At 50.2% G+C, this 18,137-nt stretch overlaps 1 protein-coding gene across 1 annotated transcript in view; it reads right to left on the bottom strand.

Moving 5' to 3' along the window:
* Positions 1-7,061: 7,061 nt before the first annotated feature.
* Positions 7,062-18,137, bottom strand: part of VPS26C (VPS26 endosomal protein sorting factor C) — a 41,645-nt gene continuing 30,569 nt past the window's right edge. The window contains exons 4-8 of the mRNA XM_026504175.4: positions 17,477-17,557; positions 14,764-14,838; positions 10,573-10,723; positions 10,202-10,354; positions 7,062-8,588 (exon numbers count right to left, since the gene is read on the bottom strand). Coding sequence (XP_026359960.1) covers positions 8,506-8,588; positions 10,202-10,354; positions 10,573-10,723; positions 14,764-14,838; positions 17,477-17,557 — 543 coding nt within the window. The 3' untranslated portion in view covers positions 7,062-8,505. The remainder of the gene's footprint in view (positions 8,589-10,201; positions 10,355-10,572; positions 10,724-14,763; positions 14,839-17,476; positions 17,558-18,137) is intronic.

Raw genomic sequence — 18,137 nt, forward strand, 5'->3', positions numbered from 1 at the left:
TAAATAAATAAAATCTAAAGAAAGAAAAAAAAAAGAAACTGACAAACTGATCCTCAAATTCATTTGGAAATGTGAAAGACCCTAAACAATTTTAAAAATGAAAATAAAAGTTGCAGAACTCACCGTCACAATTTCAAGACTTACCACAAAGCTACAGTAACCAAGACAGTATGGTACTGACATAAGAATACACATATAGATTAAGAAGAGAATCCAGGGCCCAGAAACCCATACATTTATGGTCAATTGATTTTTTTACCAGGGTGCCAGGACAATTCAATGGGGGAAAAATAGTGTTTTTGACAAATGGTGCTGGGACAACCAGATATCCAGAAGCAGAAGAATGAGGTTAGATCTCTACTTCACACCAAACAAAAAATTAACTCAAAATTGTTCAGAGACATAAATTTAACAACTAAAACTATAAGATCTTGGGAAAAAAGCCATAGGAGTAAATCTTCATGGCCTTTCGATCAGGCAGTAGGTCCTTAGATATGACACCAAAAGCTCAAGCAGGAGAAGAAAAAATAAACTGGACTATGTCAAATTTTAAAACTTTTATGCTGCAAATTATGTATTAAGATGGTGAAAAGACAACCCACAGAATGGGGGGAAATACTTGCAAACCATATATCTGAAAAGGGATTTGTAAACAACGTACAAAGAACTCTCATAACTCAATAATAACAAGAAACATAATCCAATTAAAAATGGGCAAAAGATCTGAACAGACATTTCTCCAAAGATGACATACAAATGGCCAATAAGCCATGAAAAGATGCTCAAATCATTAGTCTTTAGAGAAATGAAAACCAACATCATAATGAGACACCACTTCACACCCACTGGGATGACTACAATAAAAGAGATGGACCGTAGTAAGTGGTGGTGAGGATGTGGAGAAATCGGAACCCTGGTGGATTCCTGGTGGGAATGTAAGATGGTGCAGCTGCTTTGGAAAACAGTCTGGCAGTTCCTCAAAGATTAAACAGTCATATGACCCTGAACTTCTAACCCTAGATGATCTAAGAAGAATAAAAACACATGTCCATGCAAAAGCTTGTATGTGTATGTGTGTTCATAGCAGCATTTTTCTTAATTGCCAGAAAGTGGAAACAGTTCAAATGCCTATCAGCTGAGGAATAAACACAATACGGCACAGCTATGCAATGGAATGTTATTTGGCAATAAAAAGTAATGAGCTACTGATCCACATTGCAATGCAGAAGAACCCCGAATACATTATGTGAAGTCAAAGAAGTCAGTCACAAAAGGCCACATAATATATGATTCTATTTATATAAAATGTCCAGAATAGGCAAACGTATGGAGACAGAAAGTAAATTACTGGCTTCTCAGGGCTGAGACTGGCAGTGACTGACTCCTGAGAGGTTCAGGATTTCTACTGAGGGTGAAGAAATATTCTAAATTTAGATTGTGGCAATGGTTCCACAATTCTATGAGTATACTAAAAACTGAAATCGTACAGTGTGAATGGGTCAATTTTATGGTAAATTATATCTCAATAAAGATGTTAACAAAAAGTGCCTATCTTTTGGATATGACATAATCTATATGATTCTATCCTTTGGTAGATGTTGAAAATTTCCAAAATAAAAAGTTAAAAAATATATCCTACGGCACCCATCAAGATGGTTTCCTTCAACCCATTAATGTGATAAGTTATGCTAACAGATTTCCTGGTATTGAACTGCCTTTTCACACCTGAAACACACCCCCCCTTTCTGGTCATGATATATTGGTTTTTTAATACACTGAGAAATCAACTTGTATTGATAAGTGATATAGTTTTATGGGTTTTTTCCCACTTTGTCAATGTTCAGTTTTCCCTTCTTGTAAAACTTCTGATATTTGTCAGTTAGGCACATGACCACACAGAATAATGTGCTTCTTGTTTCTCTGCAGCAATCTGTGGCCATTAAGTTTTTGATTGTAAGATATAGGCAGAAGTGCCATATGGCAGTTTTAGAAACCATCTTTAAGAGAGCTGGCACCTGGCCTTTGCCTTTTTTTCACCCTCCCCCTTCCCTCCACCCTGCTTGCTGGAATACAGATGTAATGGCGGGAACTAGCTGTTACTGTCTTACACCATGAAGACAAAGTGGCACCATGAGCCAGAAGTAGCCTGGATCACTGCTGACATCAACACTGGCTGACATGCCAACCATTTGCATGAGTCTTGTTTAAGTCCCTCCAACCGTGGGTCTCCCCTCACTCACAGCTAAATCTGATTCCACCTAATAGGTCAGATTTTTATAGTAGGGCTACACTGGCTTCATAAAATAAACTGGGATGTTTCAACTTTAGCAGCAACAAATAGCTGAACTATCTGATCCTTGAAGCTGTGATAGAAACCCGCTCTACAACTGGAACCTTTGGTACCTTTCTTGGCCCGGCACCTTTTTAGTGCCATTTCTTTGCCAATTTTTTTCAGTTTCTTCCAAAGGCTATTATTTTTTTCAGGTAGCCTGTATTTTCTGGAGTCATTTTGCATTTTATTAAAGTTTGCAAATTTATTAGCAGGGGACGTACATGCTGCAATATAACTTACCAGGCTTTTTATCTGAAGTTGTTCCTAGTGTTATATATTTCTTTTTCTCTCTTTGTGTTTAGTTTGTTCTATTAAAGATGTGTCCATTGAATCAGTCTTTTCAAAGCACCAGCTCATGGACTTATTTATACATTTTCCAATACTTCTACTTTCATGTCAGTTAATTACTGCTCTTACTGTCATTCTTATTTTGTCCTTGCTTTTCTAGACTTTTGGGTGCCTAACTCATTAGTTTTTATTCTCTCCAGTATAATAAAAAACACACAGGGCTATGAATTATCCTCTGACTACAGCATTGGCCACAGTGTGAAGCTCTTTGCCAAATAGTATATATTCATTTTCATTAAATTTTAAAAGGTCTGCAAGTGAAGTTTTGGTTTCCTTTTTGAAAAATATTATAAAATTTGCAAGTGGTGGGGCGCCTGGGTAGCTTAGTCAGTTAAGAATCTGCCTTTGGCTCAGGTTATGATCCCACGGTCCTGGGATCCAGTCCCATACTGGGCTCCCAGCTCTGTAGGGAGCCTGCTTCTACCTCTGCCTCTGCCTTTCTCTCTCATGAATAAGTAAAATCTTTAAAAAAAATTTACAAGTGGTTATACTGAATCTGATTTTCCCCTTGGTATTAATTTCTCATTTTACTGCAATATGGTAGACTATGTGGCCTGGGCAGTTTCTACTTGTTAAAATTTAATTGAGATTTTCTTTCTTTTTTGGAAGACTGTAAAACTGATTTTTGCATATTTTCCATGGATTAAAAAATATACGTATTTTCTGTAAGACATAAAGGAAGACAGTGGTAAACACTTTAGGAAGTAAATGCTCATCTCTTAAATGTATCTGTTTTTGTGTACTGGGTTTTAATACATACTGATATTGAAAACTATTTTAAAACCAAAATGAATACTTGACTTTATTTCTCTGCTCTTTTCTACCACCTTTCCACAACTAAGTCTGAGCATATCCTTTGCTCAGTGCATCAGGAAGCAGTATGTCCAGGCTGCTGGCCCAGCCTCCTTCAGGTGGCCCAATCAGTGGCTGCTCATCTGAAACAGGACGGCTGGTCCCATCACTCAAGACCCAGAGGTGATGGTTCTCGTCCTTGCCCCCCAGATGGCAACCCCCAAGAAAGGAAGTGGCCACATTGCACCTAGTGGGGCTCTCACTGAACAAACTCTGCCTCAGGGAACTCCAGCTTCCTTCCCCTGGTAGACGTTGTCAAGGGAACCGAACAGAGGCATCACTGGAGGAAGTGACAGGGGATGCTGATCATAGGCAAACCAAACATTTCGGTGTTTTCTGCCCCCTTGGTCTTGGTCAAGCAGGTGCTCCTCCCTATTTGACCAGAGTTTTACAGACACAGATTATGTCTGTGTACTTTTGTCTTTGTACTTTTCTAAGTACTTATCACCTCCAGAGTATTTCTGGTATGTTAACATGCAAGTTTTCAGAGGTAAGGCTGGGTTTGGATATGAAAAACCGCACAACAGTTAGAATCCTGTCTACCTGGATTGGGGAGCAAGGCGTCCCCATTTTACCAGCAACATTCACAGGAAAGCACAGTAGGGTATCAGGGATCCTCACTGAGTTTTCATTCCCGTTTGCCTTTACTTCCTCTATCATCTGCATATTATGTAAGTGTAGCTGGATCAACTTTGAGTCTACACATTGGGTGCTCTTAGGTTTCTTAGTAAAGTCACATTCTCTGAATATTTCGGCCACTCTGACAGTCTTGATTATAAACATCCTTTGGTGGTCACAGCAGAGAAGACACTGACCCAGAAGACTGACTCTCACCTCCACTTCTTAGACCCACATGCATAATCTTTTTTCTACCCACATGTCTAGTTTTGACCACCTTGGGGTTACAGAATTGTTTGCACCCAAAAGTACCCTTCCCTTCACAGAGCATTTCCCTAATTAGTTCTTCTGCTTTGTGATTTTTCACCTCCACATCCTGAGCCCCAATGTCTGTTAGCTTGGATAAGCCTTACCGTGGAGGGATTCTTCACACAGAACGTTCTCCGACCTCGTGGACAAGCAGTGGGAATTACGAAGAGTGGCTTTGGCAGCAGTGGTTCATGACTGCACAGCTGCTCCACGAACAAGAGCAAGTGCCCTGTCGGCAATGGCTATCTATTCGAATTCTCTCTTGGTATGGGAAGTTGGGGTTCTTTGGGGGGTATCGGGCCAGGAATCAGTGGAGCGATGTGGCTTGGGCAGGTCACAGCTCCTCTGAGCTTGCTTAGCTGTGAAGTGGGGATAACAAAACCCCCTCAGAAGGCTACTGTGAGGTCATTACTAAAGGACATTATAGTGGTCTGAATTGGTCTAGAACATTCCCTGATATTTTCACTGTCCATAAAAGAAATCAGGATTAGAATGTGATTTACCTTGGACTTTTGGGGCTTTAGACTCTCACCTCATTCCTAAGCTGCGTCCAGCTGCAAACGATTTCCTGTCTCATGATTTCATCTTCGTTTGATTCACCTCCTCAGAGCTGAGGCAATCGCTGTGAACAAAGGCAGCGGAGCCCTTGGCCCCCCGCAACAGCTATGGCGGCATGGCCAACGTGTGATGGGGAAACGGGAAGCAGCAAGCAGGAAAGCATGTCGCTGACCCGGCAAAGTGGAGCCCAAATGAAGCGAGGCGAAGGTGGCCGCGGCTTTGGTGCCGGCAAAACTGGACCGCGTTACACGAGCTCCCCTGGACGGCCGGCAGGTGTGTGGAAACACGGACAGGTGCCTTCCATCGATGACGAGCCCTCAGCAGGAACGCGGGTAGCCGCTCCCCCCTCACCGGATTCCCGCACCGTCACGAGACGTACGCGGCACTTAGAGCACGGCCCGACCCCAAACCACCACGAACGCTCGCGTAGCTCTTGCTCTCGCTGGACCCAAGGCCGTAGCGGGTATCTCTTCACACGCCAGTACCTTGGAAGCCCCAGAGCTGGGCTCCCCTGGGCCGGGCAGCGCATGACCCCCCACCCCCACCCCAGCAAGCCCGTGGCAGCTCTTCTCCCAAAACAGACCGAGAAGGGATGGACCGCAGCTGTCTTCTCAGGACTCAGTACGGATACTTGTCTCTGGGAAAACCAAGAACTTCGTTTTTTTAATTGCCTGACTAGTACCAGTGAAAACCAGCCCACTTTCCTTCCACTCCGGTCACAGAAGTTCTTCTGGGTGGGGCTGGGTCCAGCTGGGTCCTGTGGCCACTGGATGGGGGGCAGTGGTGGCTGCAGGGAGCACCGGGCCTACACCCACCCTGACATTGACCAGCTGGCTCCAGCAAAGTCTGGACCCCTGAGAGTCTCAAAGTCATTTCTCCGCCCAGAGGACGGTCATGAAGATGGGAGTAGTTCTCTGTTCTGCACGCACGTGCACCTCAGGCTCTAGGAGACGCTAGGCCCTGGTGTGGGAGCTCCGACCCTTCTGGTCACAAGCCCCGGGGCGGGGGCTGGGCTGCCAAGACCCCAGCAACCCGGTGGCCTGAAGACAAGTCCCCTCCTTTCTCTCTCCTGTGACAACCCTGGGCAGGGAGGTGAGCTGTTGTGCTTACACAATGTTGGGGGGGGGGGGGGGTTCCTGCTTCTCCGCCATCCCCGATGGCGTGGAGCTCTGGCACAGGCTGGGACATAGGTCCTCCTGGTCCAGCCGTGCAAAGGGACCCCTGTCCTTGTCACAGGAGTACACCTAGCAGAAAAGGAGTCGGAAATAAGTCCCTAGCCAGGGGGCCGTGGGTTCATGGAAGCACAGCCTTATTTCAGAAAAAGAAGGGGGAATCTGAAAGGGATGGTGGGATTCCAGATTGCAGCAACCTGCCGCAGCCCAAATCCCTGCCAGCACGTGGAGGTAATCCTACCCCCCCAAAGTTTTAACAGGATGATTCAGACTCGGACTCGGGGCTTAGAGACTCCAACGAGGGAAGCAGAAGTAATGCCAGGGTTCTACTTCCCAGCAGCCACCAAGGCAGGCAGGCTCAGGACACCAACTGGGCGAATTCCGGCACCAATGCTTCGGCTTTTTTTACACCTTCTTTCTGATTTACCTCTTACCTTTACTCTGGAGCTTACAACATGGCGGAGAATGGGAGCCAGGCCCCATTTCTGCAGGAGCTCTGACAGCCAACGGCATTTCCCAAACAATATACTGTTACGGATTCACGGTTCAGACTCCTTCCTTCCCCTCCCCTTCATGTCCTCTCGCTCTGATGCGAGAATCCGACGACCCTGGGCCTCCGACAATGGACGCCCCCCCCCCCCCCCCCCCCCCCCAGCCAGCAAGGGCAGCCGCAGGCTGGTGGCGGTCCGAGAAAGCCAAACATCTGTGTTCATAACAACCGATGGGAGGTGTTGGCCAAGAAGGGGAAGGAAATGGCCAGCCTGAGGCCCTTGTCTGGGCCACTCAGGATCGAATGAAATGAAAATGAAAGCAGCCAGGGTGCTGGCTGGTCTTCAGTTAACAGTCGTTCCCTAAGCAGAGCACTCGTCCTATTTATATCCACAAAAGCAGTTTACTAAAGAAATGACAGAGCAGTATACATCCCAAACCTTTGCTCAAAATTCTCATTTAGCTTTTTTTCCATTAAAAATGATTTCTACCTTTGAAATGTCCCAGAAAGTATGGCCTCTTTGTTTCCTGATACTCCGAACACATCATCAAAGACAGATAATTATTAATGTCACGTGAGCATAAAAGGAGATTTATAAACCAGAAATGTATTCTCTGGGAACCAAATTAGAAATGACTCAGTGAGTAAGTTGTATCGGTTTCACTGGTGAAGCCCTAGAATAAAGCAGTGCCTGAGTCAGGTCTGTTCGCCTTCGGCGTCACACGTCACCGGACGCGGTCCCAGGACGATGGCAGCACGGCCGGGGCGAGGGATCATCAGCCCGGCGGCCTGGCTCAGGCCCGCCCAGGCGCACGCGCTGTCAGGGGGGCTGAGTGCGTGCGGAGCACACAGCCCAGGCGCAGGCGCAGTCAGGAAGGCCGGGAGCCTGCCGAGCACACAGCCCAGGCGCAGGCGCAGTGAGGGAGGCCGGGGGCCTGCCGAGCACACAGCCCAGGCGCAGGCGCAGTGAGGGAGGCCGGGGGCCTGCCGAGCACACAGCCCAGGCGCAGGCGCAGTGAGGGAGGCCGGGGGCCTGCCGAGCACACAGCTTATTTCGGAGGCCTCAGTGATTGTGGACCAACAGGATCAGACGGAAGCGATGTGCTGCACCAGGCTTCCACACGCTGTGCGCCACGACGGCTTCACCTCGGGGGCAGGCCGAGTTCGCCAAGTCCAGGGCATCTTCCCAGCCCCTCCCGGGGCACAGAAGTCTTCACCTCCTGCCCTGGGCACGTCTCCTGCCATTCAGAACCCACCCAACGACTAGAGGTGCGGACAGTCGCGGTTTCCTCCTGTGACAGCCAGGGACGCCCTGCCCCAGCTCCCTCAACATTCTGAAGTCATCATGAAAACCGATCAAAGAGCGACAAACAGAGCGGGGAAATGCTACACGGTTCCGGCGGACGCCGCTGCGCAGCCTCCTTGGACGGGGTCTACACACACCGTAAGCAACAGGCGGCTCGCCACGTCCCGCCAAGCCACTTTCTGCCAGGAGTCGCAGCTACACCCACTGGCCAGGTGGGAGGGTTTCCTGGGTCCCCAGGACCTCACCGCCCAGCCCAGCCACGTGCTCTTACAGTGTCACTGCTCCTGAAAAGGGCAGTTAAGTCAGGAGCCGGAGGAAAATTCTGCTTTCTGCGAAGGGATCTTGCCAACAACAGTTACAAAGTCCCGATGAGTTTGAGAGAACAGGTCTGATGAGAGGTGCCCACTGGAAGCAGAGGCCTCGAGGAAACAGGGAACAGCAGTGACTGTGATCGGAGGGCTCAGATTCATTTCTGATACAGAAGCATCTCGAAAATAAGCCGATGCTGCCGGCCCCCCGGCTACACCCTGCACAGCTTCAGCGGGAAGTTCTCGGTGATGAGGTGATCCGCGTGCAGCAGCACAACGACGTTCACCTCAAATTCTGCGGACAGAAAGACGCGCGTCACGCTCCCTGCCCTGCGGCGGACACCCCACGCCGACGGCGCCCCAGCGGGAGCAGGCTCCCAAAGGGGATGGTCGCCCCGTGCCGTGGGGGTTCCGTATCCTTGACCCACGTACAGCACCCTGGGCCTCCGGGGGAAGCGGCCGCGGGGAGAAGCGGCACTGGCCTCTGCCCACCTCTGGCGAACTTTCTCTAAGGGAACGTGTCTCCTCACCTTGGAACAGGAAGGGGTCGGCTTCCCAACCACACCTCCCTTGTCCTCTGTCTTTACGAGAGAGAATCTTCTAAGATCCCTTCTGTTCCTTCATACTCTTTTGCTTTATTTTTATACTTTTGACAGTTCTTAATGGAAGAGCCCAGCTGCCTGGGTACATGTCTCCCGCCCCAAATGAGAAACAACGTCCAGAAACCGTGCAGTTTACTGCTGTTCTTTGGGCAGTGGTTCATTTACCCGAGACACCTGTTTACACAACCTTCTCTTGTTGACAAGAGGGAGGGGTGAGCAGGGAGTTTCGGGAGAAGGCCTAGCATCGAAGCAGCTCAGCCCTGTGGAAGGGGCCCCGGTGGCCGGAGTCCTGAGGACAAAGTCACCATGTGTGGCTGGCTTGGCCATGACAGAGGTGTGCCCCAGCAGCACCAGCCCACTTCTTTGCTCACTTTGACAGTCGTCACGGCACTAGATCGGCCCTCTGGGATTCTGGTCCCCATTCTCTGCCACCACTCCCACACCCACCTCGCTGTTCTTCCCTGGAGGGAGCAGTGTGGCTGGGTGCCCAGCAGGCACGCAAGGGCCACGCTAGGGAGCTGGTGCTGGCTTTCCTGATGGCAGAGCAGCCATTCCGCCCGCGGAACCCTAGACTCTGGATGGGTTCCGGCTGGAGGACGGCCTCGGCCTGACGCACACTTAAGTCACATGAGGTCAGCACCAGCACAGGTGAAGGGGGCACATGCGATTCTGCTTATAACTCAGGACGTGGGGCTCGCTCCCACCTCCCACCCTGAGACTCAGAGCCTGACCGCGGCTGGCCGCGTGGACAGGAGCCCCAGGGCCCACCGATGGCGCCCTCCCTCTGCTGTGGGCACTCCCAACTAACAGTATCTGTCATGTGGCAAGCCCCAAGCCAGACAAAACCCAGGATCAGGCCCAAGGAGCATTACTGACATCCCGGCTGAGGGGCTGAGAGCGTGATGTCTATGGAACAATCCCAGGCACTGCATGAAATGTCACGAGGACACTTTCTAAATCTGATAGAAACAGCAGGCAAAAATTTAGGTGCTTCAAGTAGAGCACAGAAGAAGAAAAATTATTAGACCTCTTCAAGTTTTTGTAGAAAAACCAAGGGAGAAATCAACAGATAAGCTCCTCCTAACTTGGAATCCAAGTACTGTGAAGTAAAACTCCGCCTTGAGGACACTGCGTGACGGGCAGGGTGGCTTCTCGGGGAGCTTCTGTAGGGTGACCGCAGGACCGAGTGCTCTGCGTGGAGCCGGCCCCACACAGACCCGTGTGTCTGGCCCGGGGGCCCCTCTGCGGCCCGGCCTTCACGGGAGAAGCCGGCAGGCCCACAGGCGCAGGGGGCTGGCGCGCTTACCCACTTTGAAGTTGGTGGTCTCCAGCGTAGGGCAGGTGAACAGCCGCGGGAACACCATGTAGATGGGGACGGACAGGCTCCGACACACGTCTCCATCAGCGATCTGAATATTCTGAATCTCCGTGGCGTCTCGGGCATAGCCTTCCGCACACCCTACACAAGGCGGACGGCACCGTGTGCTCAGAGAACAGGGAATGTCCACACTGATCAACGGGCCCTCGGTGGCCGCTTCTGCCATTTGTTCTACAGGATCGAGAGCTCCCTCCCCTCCACGTCTCCCTTTCTCAGGCAGACGCTTCGTGGACTCGAGGGCCGTGCTCTTACTTCTGCCTCCCCCCGCGGTGCGTCGGCCGGCCGCAGAGGGCCCTTACCACAGGTCTCCACGCGGACCAGCTGCAGCTCTATGCTCTTGATGGCGGCCTCCGAGCTCTCCACCACCAGCTCCCCCGTCAGCGGCTGTGTGATGACGCAGTTGGTGGAGTTGAGATGCCCTCGGATGAGAAATTTGGGGAGCAAGGCTCTCTAGAACAACACAAAAACAAGACATCAGGAATGGAAGGTGCCGAGGGAAATCACTCCAGAGTCAGTCAGCTGGTACAAACAAAAACTGAAAACAAAGTTGGGCAATTGTTATAAAACCCGCTGGGACCCTGTTTTACAAAATGGGAAAGAGGTACAACAGTACTTATCTCTCCCGTCAAGTAAACGAACAGACCGAACTATTCAACAACTTCCTGCGGATACCCAGTGCTGACGCTGCCTGGACGGGACGGCCGGCTCCCTCAGACCGTCCTGATCGCCTCGATCAGACCTGCAACGCTCCTTCTTCCCAAGCGATACGACATAAAAACACCTGAGGAAGCTGCCAGGAGTGTTTACAGGGAATCGGTCACATACACCCCCCCAAAAGGTTCTATTTTTAGAATCAATCAAAAAATGCTACCAATTATGCAATTTTGAAAAGTCAAGGCACTTCTTTTATTTCAAGGACATTTAAAGAACAATTTTCGTCAATGCTTGACTAAGACCTTCTAGACCTTTTCTCTGTAGACCTAGGAACCTGGCCATGGACGATGATGTTCCTGTGGGAAGTGGATCTGAAGAGTCAGAGGCAATTGTCCTAGCAGATGTCACCCCACTAGTCCCAGGTGCTAACAAGCTGAGTCGAGTTTAGAACACCACGGTCTCACAGAAGCAAAATGCAGCTGCAAATATGAGCCTCAGATGTAATTTAAAATTTTCTAGTAGCTGTATTTTATTTATTATTTATTTATTTACTTATTTATTAGCTATATTTTAAAAAGTAAAAGGAAGCAGCTAGAATCGGCCAATATATCCTAAATATCACTTCCACGTGTAATCAATATTAAAAAATTACGTTTATATTCTCTTCCTTTTTGAAATGCAGTCAGCACCTTACACCCACGGCTCAACACGGCTCCAACCAGCTGCACCTCGAGGGCCAGTGGTCACCGTGGCTGGTGTTCACCTGTCGTGGGTGCAACGCTGGAACTGGACACAGGGAGCTCTGTATCACGTGGCCCCAGAGGCAGAGAGCTCAAGAAAACTCTTGATTCAAAACAAAGTTCTAACAACTCAAAGTAAAGAAGCTATTTGTTTGGAAAAATAAAAAGCAGGAGCACTCTACATTAAAATTCTTTTAGGCAACTGATGAAAAAGAAAAGCTCTCAACATCCGGCCTAAGATCCTGACTGAACCTTCATTTTACCCTCTCCTCCCAGGGGCGTGATGTTAACACATACAAATAAAAATAAACTACAGAGAGAAAGGCGATGCAGGACGCCATGGGGAGACAACCCCACTGAAGTGTTTGTGTGTGTGGAAGTGCACAGGGAGGCTCCCAAGAGCTCAGGGGACCACGTCCTGAGGTCGGCAGAGAGCTCTGCACACAAGCGTCCCCAGCAGGGCCCGGGGCAGCCCTGAGATTAGAGGCGGTGCCCACCCAGGGAAGGGGCAGTCAGGGGGCCGTGAGTGGCCTCTCGGGGCAGCACATGCCCAGGCTGGCACCACAGCATCCCCCAAGGGGGACTTCTCCCCAGGACAGTCCCAAAGCAGGCTGGGCGAGGCAGGGCAAGTGTCCGCAGTCATTTACAGCCACAATACAGCACAACGAGGCCCTCACCCCAGAAGACAAGCTACCGCACACCCTAAAAGAAAGCCCACAGGGTCGAGCGCCTCTTCCCCAGCAGCAAAGCTCCTCTGTCAGAGTGGGCGTTTAAAACCAGAAGGACAGGGGCGCCTGGGTGGCACAGTGGTTGGGCGTCTGCCTTCGGCTCAGGGCGTGATCCCGGCGTTACGGGATCGAGCCCCACATCAGGCTCCTCTGCTATGAGCCTGCTTCTTCCTCTCCCACTCCCCCTGCTTGTGTTCCCTCTCTCGCTGGCTGTCTCTATCTCTGTTGAATACATAAATAAAATCTTTAAAAATAAAATAAAATAAAATAAAATAAAATAAAATAAAATAAAATAAAATAAAATAAAATAAAATAAAACCAGAAGGACAGACTATCGTCTGGGCTCGGGATAGACAGTCTAGTCGACAAGGCCATACATAGTTGATTCTCATCTGCAAATATAAGCTGACAACCGGGGATCAATAAACAGCTGAAGAAAACAAAAGCAAGAAAGAGGCAAACAGAATAACCAGCAAACAGTATAACCAGCCCAAGGAAACAGAGATGAAGGGCCGTGCATCTGCAGTAAAAGAAGGGGCTATCTTGAAAAGAAATTGTGCTTGGAGACGAATCACGCTGTTGCTGAAGGAAACATGTCGACAGCTGGGCGACATACCAACCAAAGAGCAAACGAGTGAGCTGAAAGACCGGGCCAAGGTTCTCCTGAGACGCATCTAAGAAACACTGAGAGAAGTTCACAGAGCTGAAGGAAAGATGGCAGGCCCACTGACTGATTCAACACCAAAATCCAGCAAGGGCTTTGAAATTCCAGAACGCTAAGGATGGGGAGATGCTGGGATTTTCTGGCCTGGGAGGAAGGGAGAGGGAGGAGAAACAAATGAGCTCACACAAATTTGGGGATCAGATCGTCAGTACCACGAGCACCAGAAGCCCAGGGAGCTATTCTCCCAAGTTCTAAGGGCAAATGAATTTGAAGCCCAGAAGTTTCCATCTACCTAGACAAACCAGGGTTCAGCGTGAGAGCAAAGTCAGGGGTCTGTTAGATACTCAAGGATGTAAGTTCACTCCTCACCAGTTCTGAAAGAATGACTCTAGGAGGTACTCCAGCAGCACAAAAAATAAACTTTAGAAAGAAAAGAAGGTGAGAGGAAAGCAGAGGTGAGCAATGACTATGGGGAAACTTCAGTAATTCAGGGATGGCTAAGTCATGACTGGTACTTGGGGCAACTATTAGAAGTGGTTTCTAAGCCAACAGAGGATTAATGCTGGGAAAAAGAAAACAGATGAAAGGGAACTTAGATTTCAGACCATTTCAACAAACGAGAGGGCTGTGGTGGGAGGAAAATGCAAAAATGTTACCTTCTGGCAGAAGGTTCTTGTTCTCAGTGTTGTTACTTAAACTCATGAGTGTCTCTGTTTGTTTCAACATCTGGGGGTGACTATTAGGAAAACAGAAAAAGGACGTGAGAGAAAAAAGGAGCAAACAACAGTATGATAACAGAAAAAAAACCCTCACGGCCTTAATCAAAGGACAGGAACAAAAAAAAAGAAAATAAAGTAAAGCAGAGACAAGATATAAGGAACAAAACAAACTATACAAGGTCCAGCCAGGAGCTCTTTACAAGACACACTTGGTCTGCTCCCCTCCTCTTCCTCACTTCAGTTCTGTCACTGAGTTTTGTGCTATTGAGATTCTTGGGAACGAAGAGACACAAACCCTCTTAAGAGCTTGAGTGCTAACTGGGGTGCTAACAGCCGAGGCCGGCGAGGAAGCAGGGCAGCGAGGTCCCGGCTGCAGGGCCGCAGCCCCTGGACCACCTGTGCTCCCTGCGTGCTTCCAGTCACATTCAATCCCTGTGAGAGAACAAGCTGACGGACCCGCAGGGGACCCGTCCCCTCCAGTAAGTGGACTTTCGGAGAGGCCCTCCAGGACGCACACCTGCCTCAGCCGTGTCTCCCCAGGGAATGGGAGGCCTCCCCCACTTGCTGATCAACGGGGTCCAGGAGAGCAGAAAGCAGGTTTACAGCAGGGGGGGAAACGCCACGGCCTCGATGACAAGAGAGCAGGCCGCCGACTACGAAGTAAAGGTGTGCGGCTCCCAGGCCGTTGGGGGCTCAGGAAAGAGGGGCTCTGAGCCCCATGTGGTAGATGGGGGAGAAGGGACAGAAAGCACAGTAAGCAGACAGCTGCCCTGAGAAGCTTTTCAGAAGCATTCTTCTTCTCGGTACTTACTGAATTTAAAAAGAAATCAACATTGAAAATCCAGACTATTTTGGGTATAGATAATAGTCCGAAATTTCCTCTTGCTGACGACTTGATGCCCAAATAAAGAACTGGGCAGCAGTGGGTCCGCGGGATGTAGTGGCTAAGAAAATACCCCGCACGCAGGGGTGAGGAGCGCCGTACCTCTTTGACGTTCTGCAGGGTCTCAGGTGTAATGGTGAAGTCCACGGGACTCGGGGTCAACTTCCCCTTCTGAGGCTAAAACAGAAGGCAAAACCCAAATCAACTGCTTGGAGCCAAGAGTTCCACAGGCCAAACTCCCCTTCCCCCTTTTAGAGAAACGCAGGGCAGCATAATGGACCAGGAAGGACTTGGTTCCCAGCGGCAGGTCGTGTGGGGTCTAAAAACACAGTTCTGCCAAAAATCTATGTGTGTTCTTTGTGAAATTTCTTCACCCCCCCGTGACTCAGTTTCCTCATCTGTAAAATGAGGGGACCGCTTTCTTAATCTCTCAGGGCCCTTTCAGGTCCAGAAATTAAGAATTAGACCTAGGAACCGAGAGGAGCCTTCTTGGCAGGTATTTATTTTAAACCCCTCTGTTAGACCAAGAGCTGACACCGAACCAACACGATGACCCTGTGGGGTGCTGTTCTTGTCGCTGGTCCCAGCTCACAGACACGGACAGGGAGGCACGGTGAGCTCACGTGGCTTTCCCCAGCGGCAAAGCTGAGATTCAAACCCAGGTGGTCCGGCTCTGACTGTGCTGTTAGCCACTTGGCTGTCCGGCTGCCCATCTAGAAGGCTCGTTCCTCTAAGCTACATGTTACCATAATTACTAGCGATGGTCGCTTCCACATCGTGAAACCGCAGAACCCACCCAGACGGCCAAGCGTCATCAGGGCCTGCCTGGCGTGTCGCACTCAGGCGCCGGGACCCACAGGCCGGGGGCCACAGTGAGGAAGGGCACTGGCCAATCTGCCACGTTTACTCATTTACCAAAAGCGTATTCTACGATATTCTTCTCCTTAACAGGTTCATGAAAATTGTCCTCCTCACAGCATTTAAAGGAATATTTAACTTGTCCACTAGAGATCACACATGGTTTGGCCTTCTCGTGAAATCATTCACCATGAGGAACAGGCTTCTTGGAGGCTGTGTGTTGGTAAGCTGCTGGGAGCAGAGAGGAGGCCCCGAGACCTCTGCCCCTGCTGCTCACCCTGAGCCGGCCTGGGGGTGGGGGGGTGGGGGGTGGGCTCTGCAGTCATGAGAGCGCTGTGGGTCCTGGGTTGGGGGCCAAGAGGGGTCCTGGCCTGGGGCCCAGCTCTGGGCAGGGAGCTGAACTTGGGCTCATTCTCCTTCACAAAGTTGGAGGCTCTTTGCTGAAGACATAAAAAGGTACAGGTCTCTTCTAGGGAATAATCCACATGAAAAAAAAATTTTTTTTTTTGCTTCAGTTCCAAGACCCTTCATAGAAAAAAGGAAAATATCTAAATCACATCACTTCCAAAAAAGATAACTATTTTTAATATTTGATATGTTTATCACTAAAAGAAACAATTAAACACAGTAACTGTTACTAATAAGAGGAAAACTATAAATGTTGGAAGCCCCAGAAAGTCACAAAAATGGTGCAGGTAAAGGACATCGGTGATTTTGCCGATCTTACTGAAATATACCTGTGGACATTTCAGTGTAAAAGAAACGCAACTGCAGATGTTCCAGGAACACCAACCTGCCTCACCATGGGGCTCTGGAGAAGCCCCCACTTACTAAGGCCCGTGGCAAAGACCGTGGGATCCGCGTGGGGTCCCCAGGACGCTGAGTCCCACACAATGCCAACAAAGCTGTAGGCCGCGCTGGGTACACGAGCCAAGGAAAGCGAGTAGCTCTGGAGTCTGACACCGCCTGCGGCCCCACGGGATCGAGACACACATCCAGGCCCCGTTCCCCTGGGAGCCTCCAGGAACCCCAGTTTGGCTCTCTTCTGTCCCCAGACTGCTCAGAATTAAATCAAAGGCAGATAGACCACAATCTGAGTCTAGGTGGCTCTTCAAGGAGGGAACTAGGCTGCTGTCGGCCCTGAGAAAGAGGGGGCAGGCCCAGCCCCGAACCAGAGGTGTGCGCTCACAGCCCAAGCTGCTCCGATACAGGACCTGGAGAGCCCAGGGAGACGAAACAAGGGAATCCAGTGTGGTGAACATCTGTCACCACGCATCATACCTAGGGCAGGCGCTGCTGTCACTGTTAAGTTCTGCATGATGACCAAGAGTAGAGCAGATGGGCTGCCGGGGCTCTGTCTTGAATTCACCCAGAGTCGCCTACCGCCATGGGGAGGGGGACCCAGTTCCCTTAGTTGACATGTGAAAGGAAATTTTTAAGAACATTCTGTCTCTGCAAAATATGAGCAGAAGGTGTTGGGAAAGGCAACCCACACTGGCCCTGCGTGTCCACGCGTGTCCTTGCCGGGCAGACCAAGACTGTAAGGCCCTGACCCTTCTGATCTGGCCGGGCCACTGCTCCAGGGTGTGTTTGCCGCGGCAGCCTTGAGGAAGGCTGCGTCTCTCTGAAATGGACCGGCTCACTGCTCACTTGCTCTAACAGAGGGGGACTCCCAGCCTGGTGCTCCTCGACTGAGGCACAAGCCCCCGGGGCACAGCAGCGTCCAGGCCACGGCACCGCCCTGTGGGATTCTGGGCCCAGAGGAAGGAGACACATGCCGATGCCAGTGCTCTGAGCCGGCTGGGAGAAACAAGGCCCCTCGTCTCCGACCTGGGAGTCTCTGCCCAGCAGCCACGACACAGCGCCAGGCTAATGTACCAGTTTAGAAATGGGGTAAAATGCCAGACCCTACAGAAGATTCCTGTGATGAAACACAGAGCCCCCCAGGACAGCTTACAGCAGAGTGAACGATGAATTCACAAGTCTTCGTCAAGTCCTTGGCCAACAGAGACCGCCTCATGTCACAGCGCAGGGTATACTGGAGGGAGAAGTCGGAGAAGATGTCCCGTTAGTGCGATCTGCTTTCATCGTGGAATTTATTCAAAGAGACAAGTCAGTCAACATACTTTAGGGAAACTTGGTCCCATTACTGTGTTATTTGAAATTAATATACATAATATGGGGAGCCAATGCTCAGAAGGAAGGCATTTCTATAAAAAGACCAAAACCAAGAACACTTTAAGGGGATTCCTTGGCCTAGTCCCACGGCCATCCCACGGCTGGACCCACCGGTACAGAGGCACAGTCTCAGCTGTGACGCAGGGAGAGACCGGGGACGCACTCCAGAGCGAAAGCTAGCTCAAATCCAGGGATCGGTCTTACTGCGGGAGCCCTGACAGATGAGACAACTCATCTGGGCTTCGGCCTCCTGCTCCGTGAAATGGGGACGTTCAGACCCGCTTGCGGCAAGAGCCGAGTGACACGGTGTGCGCCGGGCACGCAGCACGGGGTCCGGCAGAGAGCAAGCAGCTCTCGGAAAGCGGCCGCTGTTCCATAGTGAGGGTCAGGAAGCGCACGGGGGGACCGGGAGCCGCAGGACAGCGTCTAGCATTCCACGG

This window comes from Ursus arctos, unplaced genomic scaffold (genome assembly GCF_023065955.2).
Source record: "Ursus arctos isolate Adak ecotype North America unplaced genomic scaffold, UrsArc2.0 scaffold_4, whole genome shotgun sequence".
NCBI lineage: Eukaryota > Metazoa > Chordata > Mammalia > Carnivora > Ursidae > Ursus > Ursus arctos.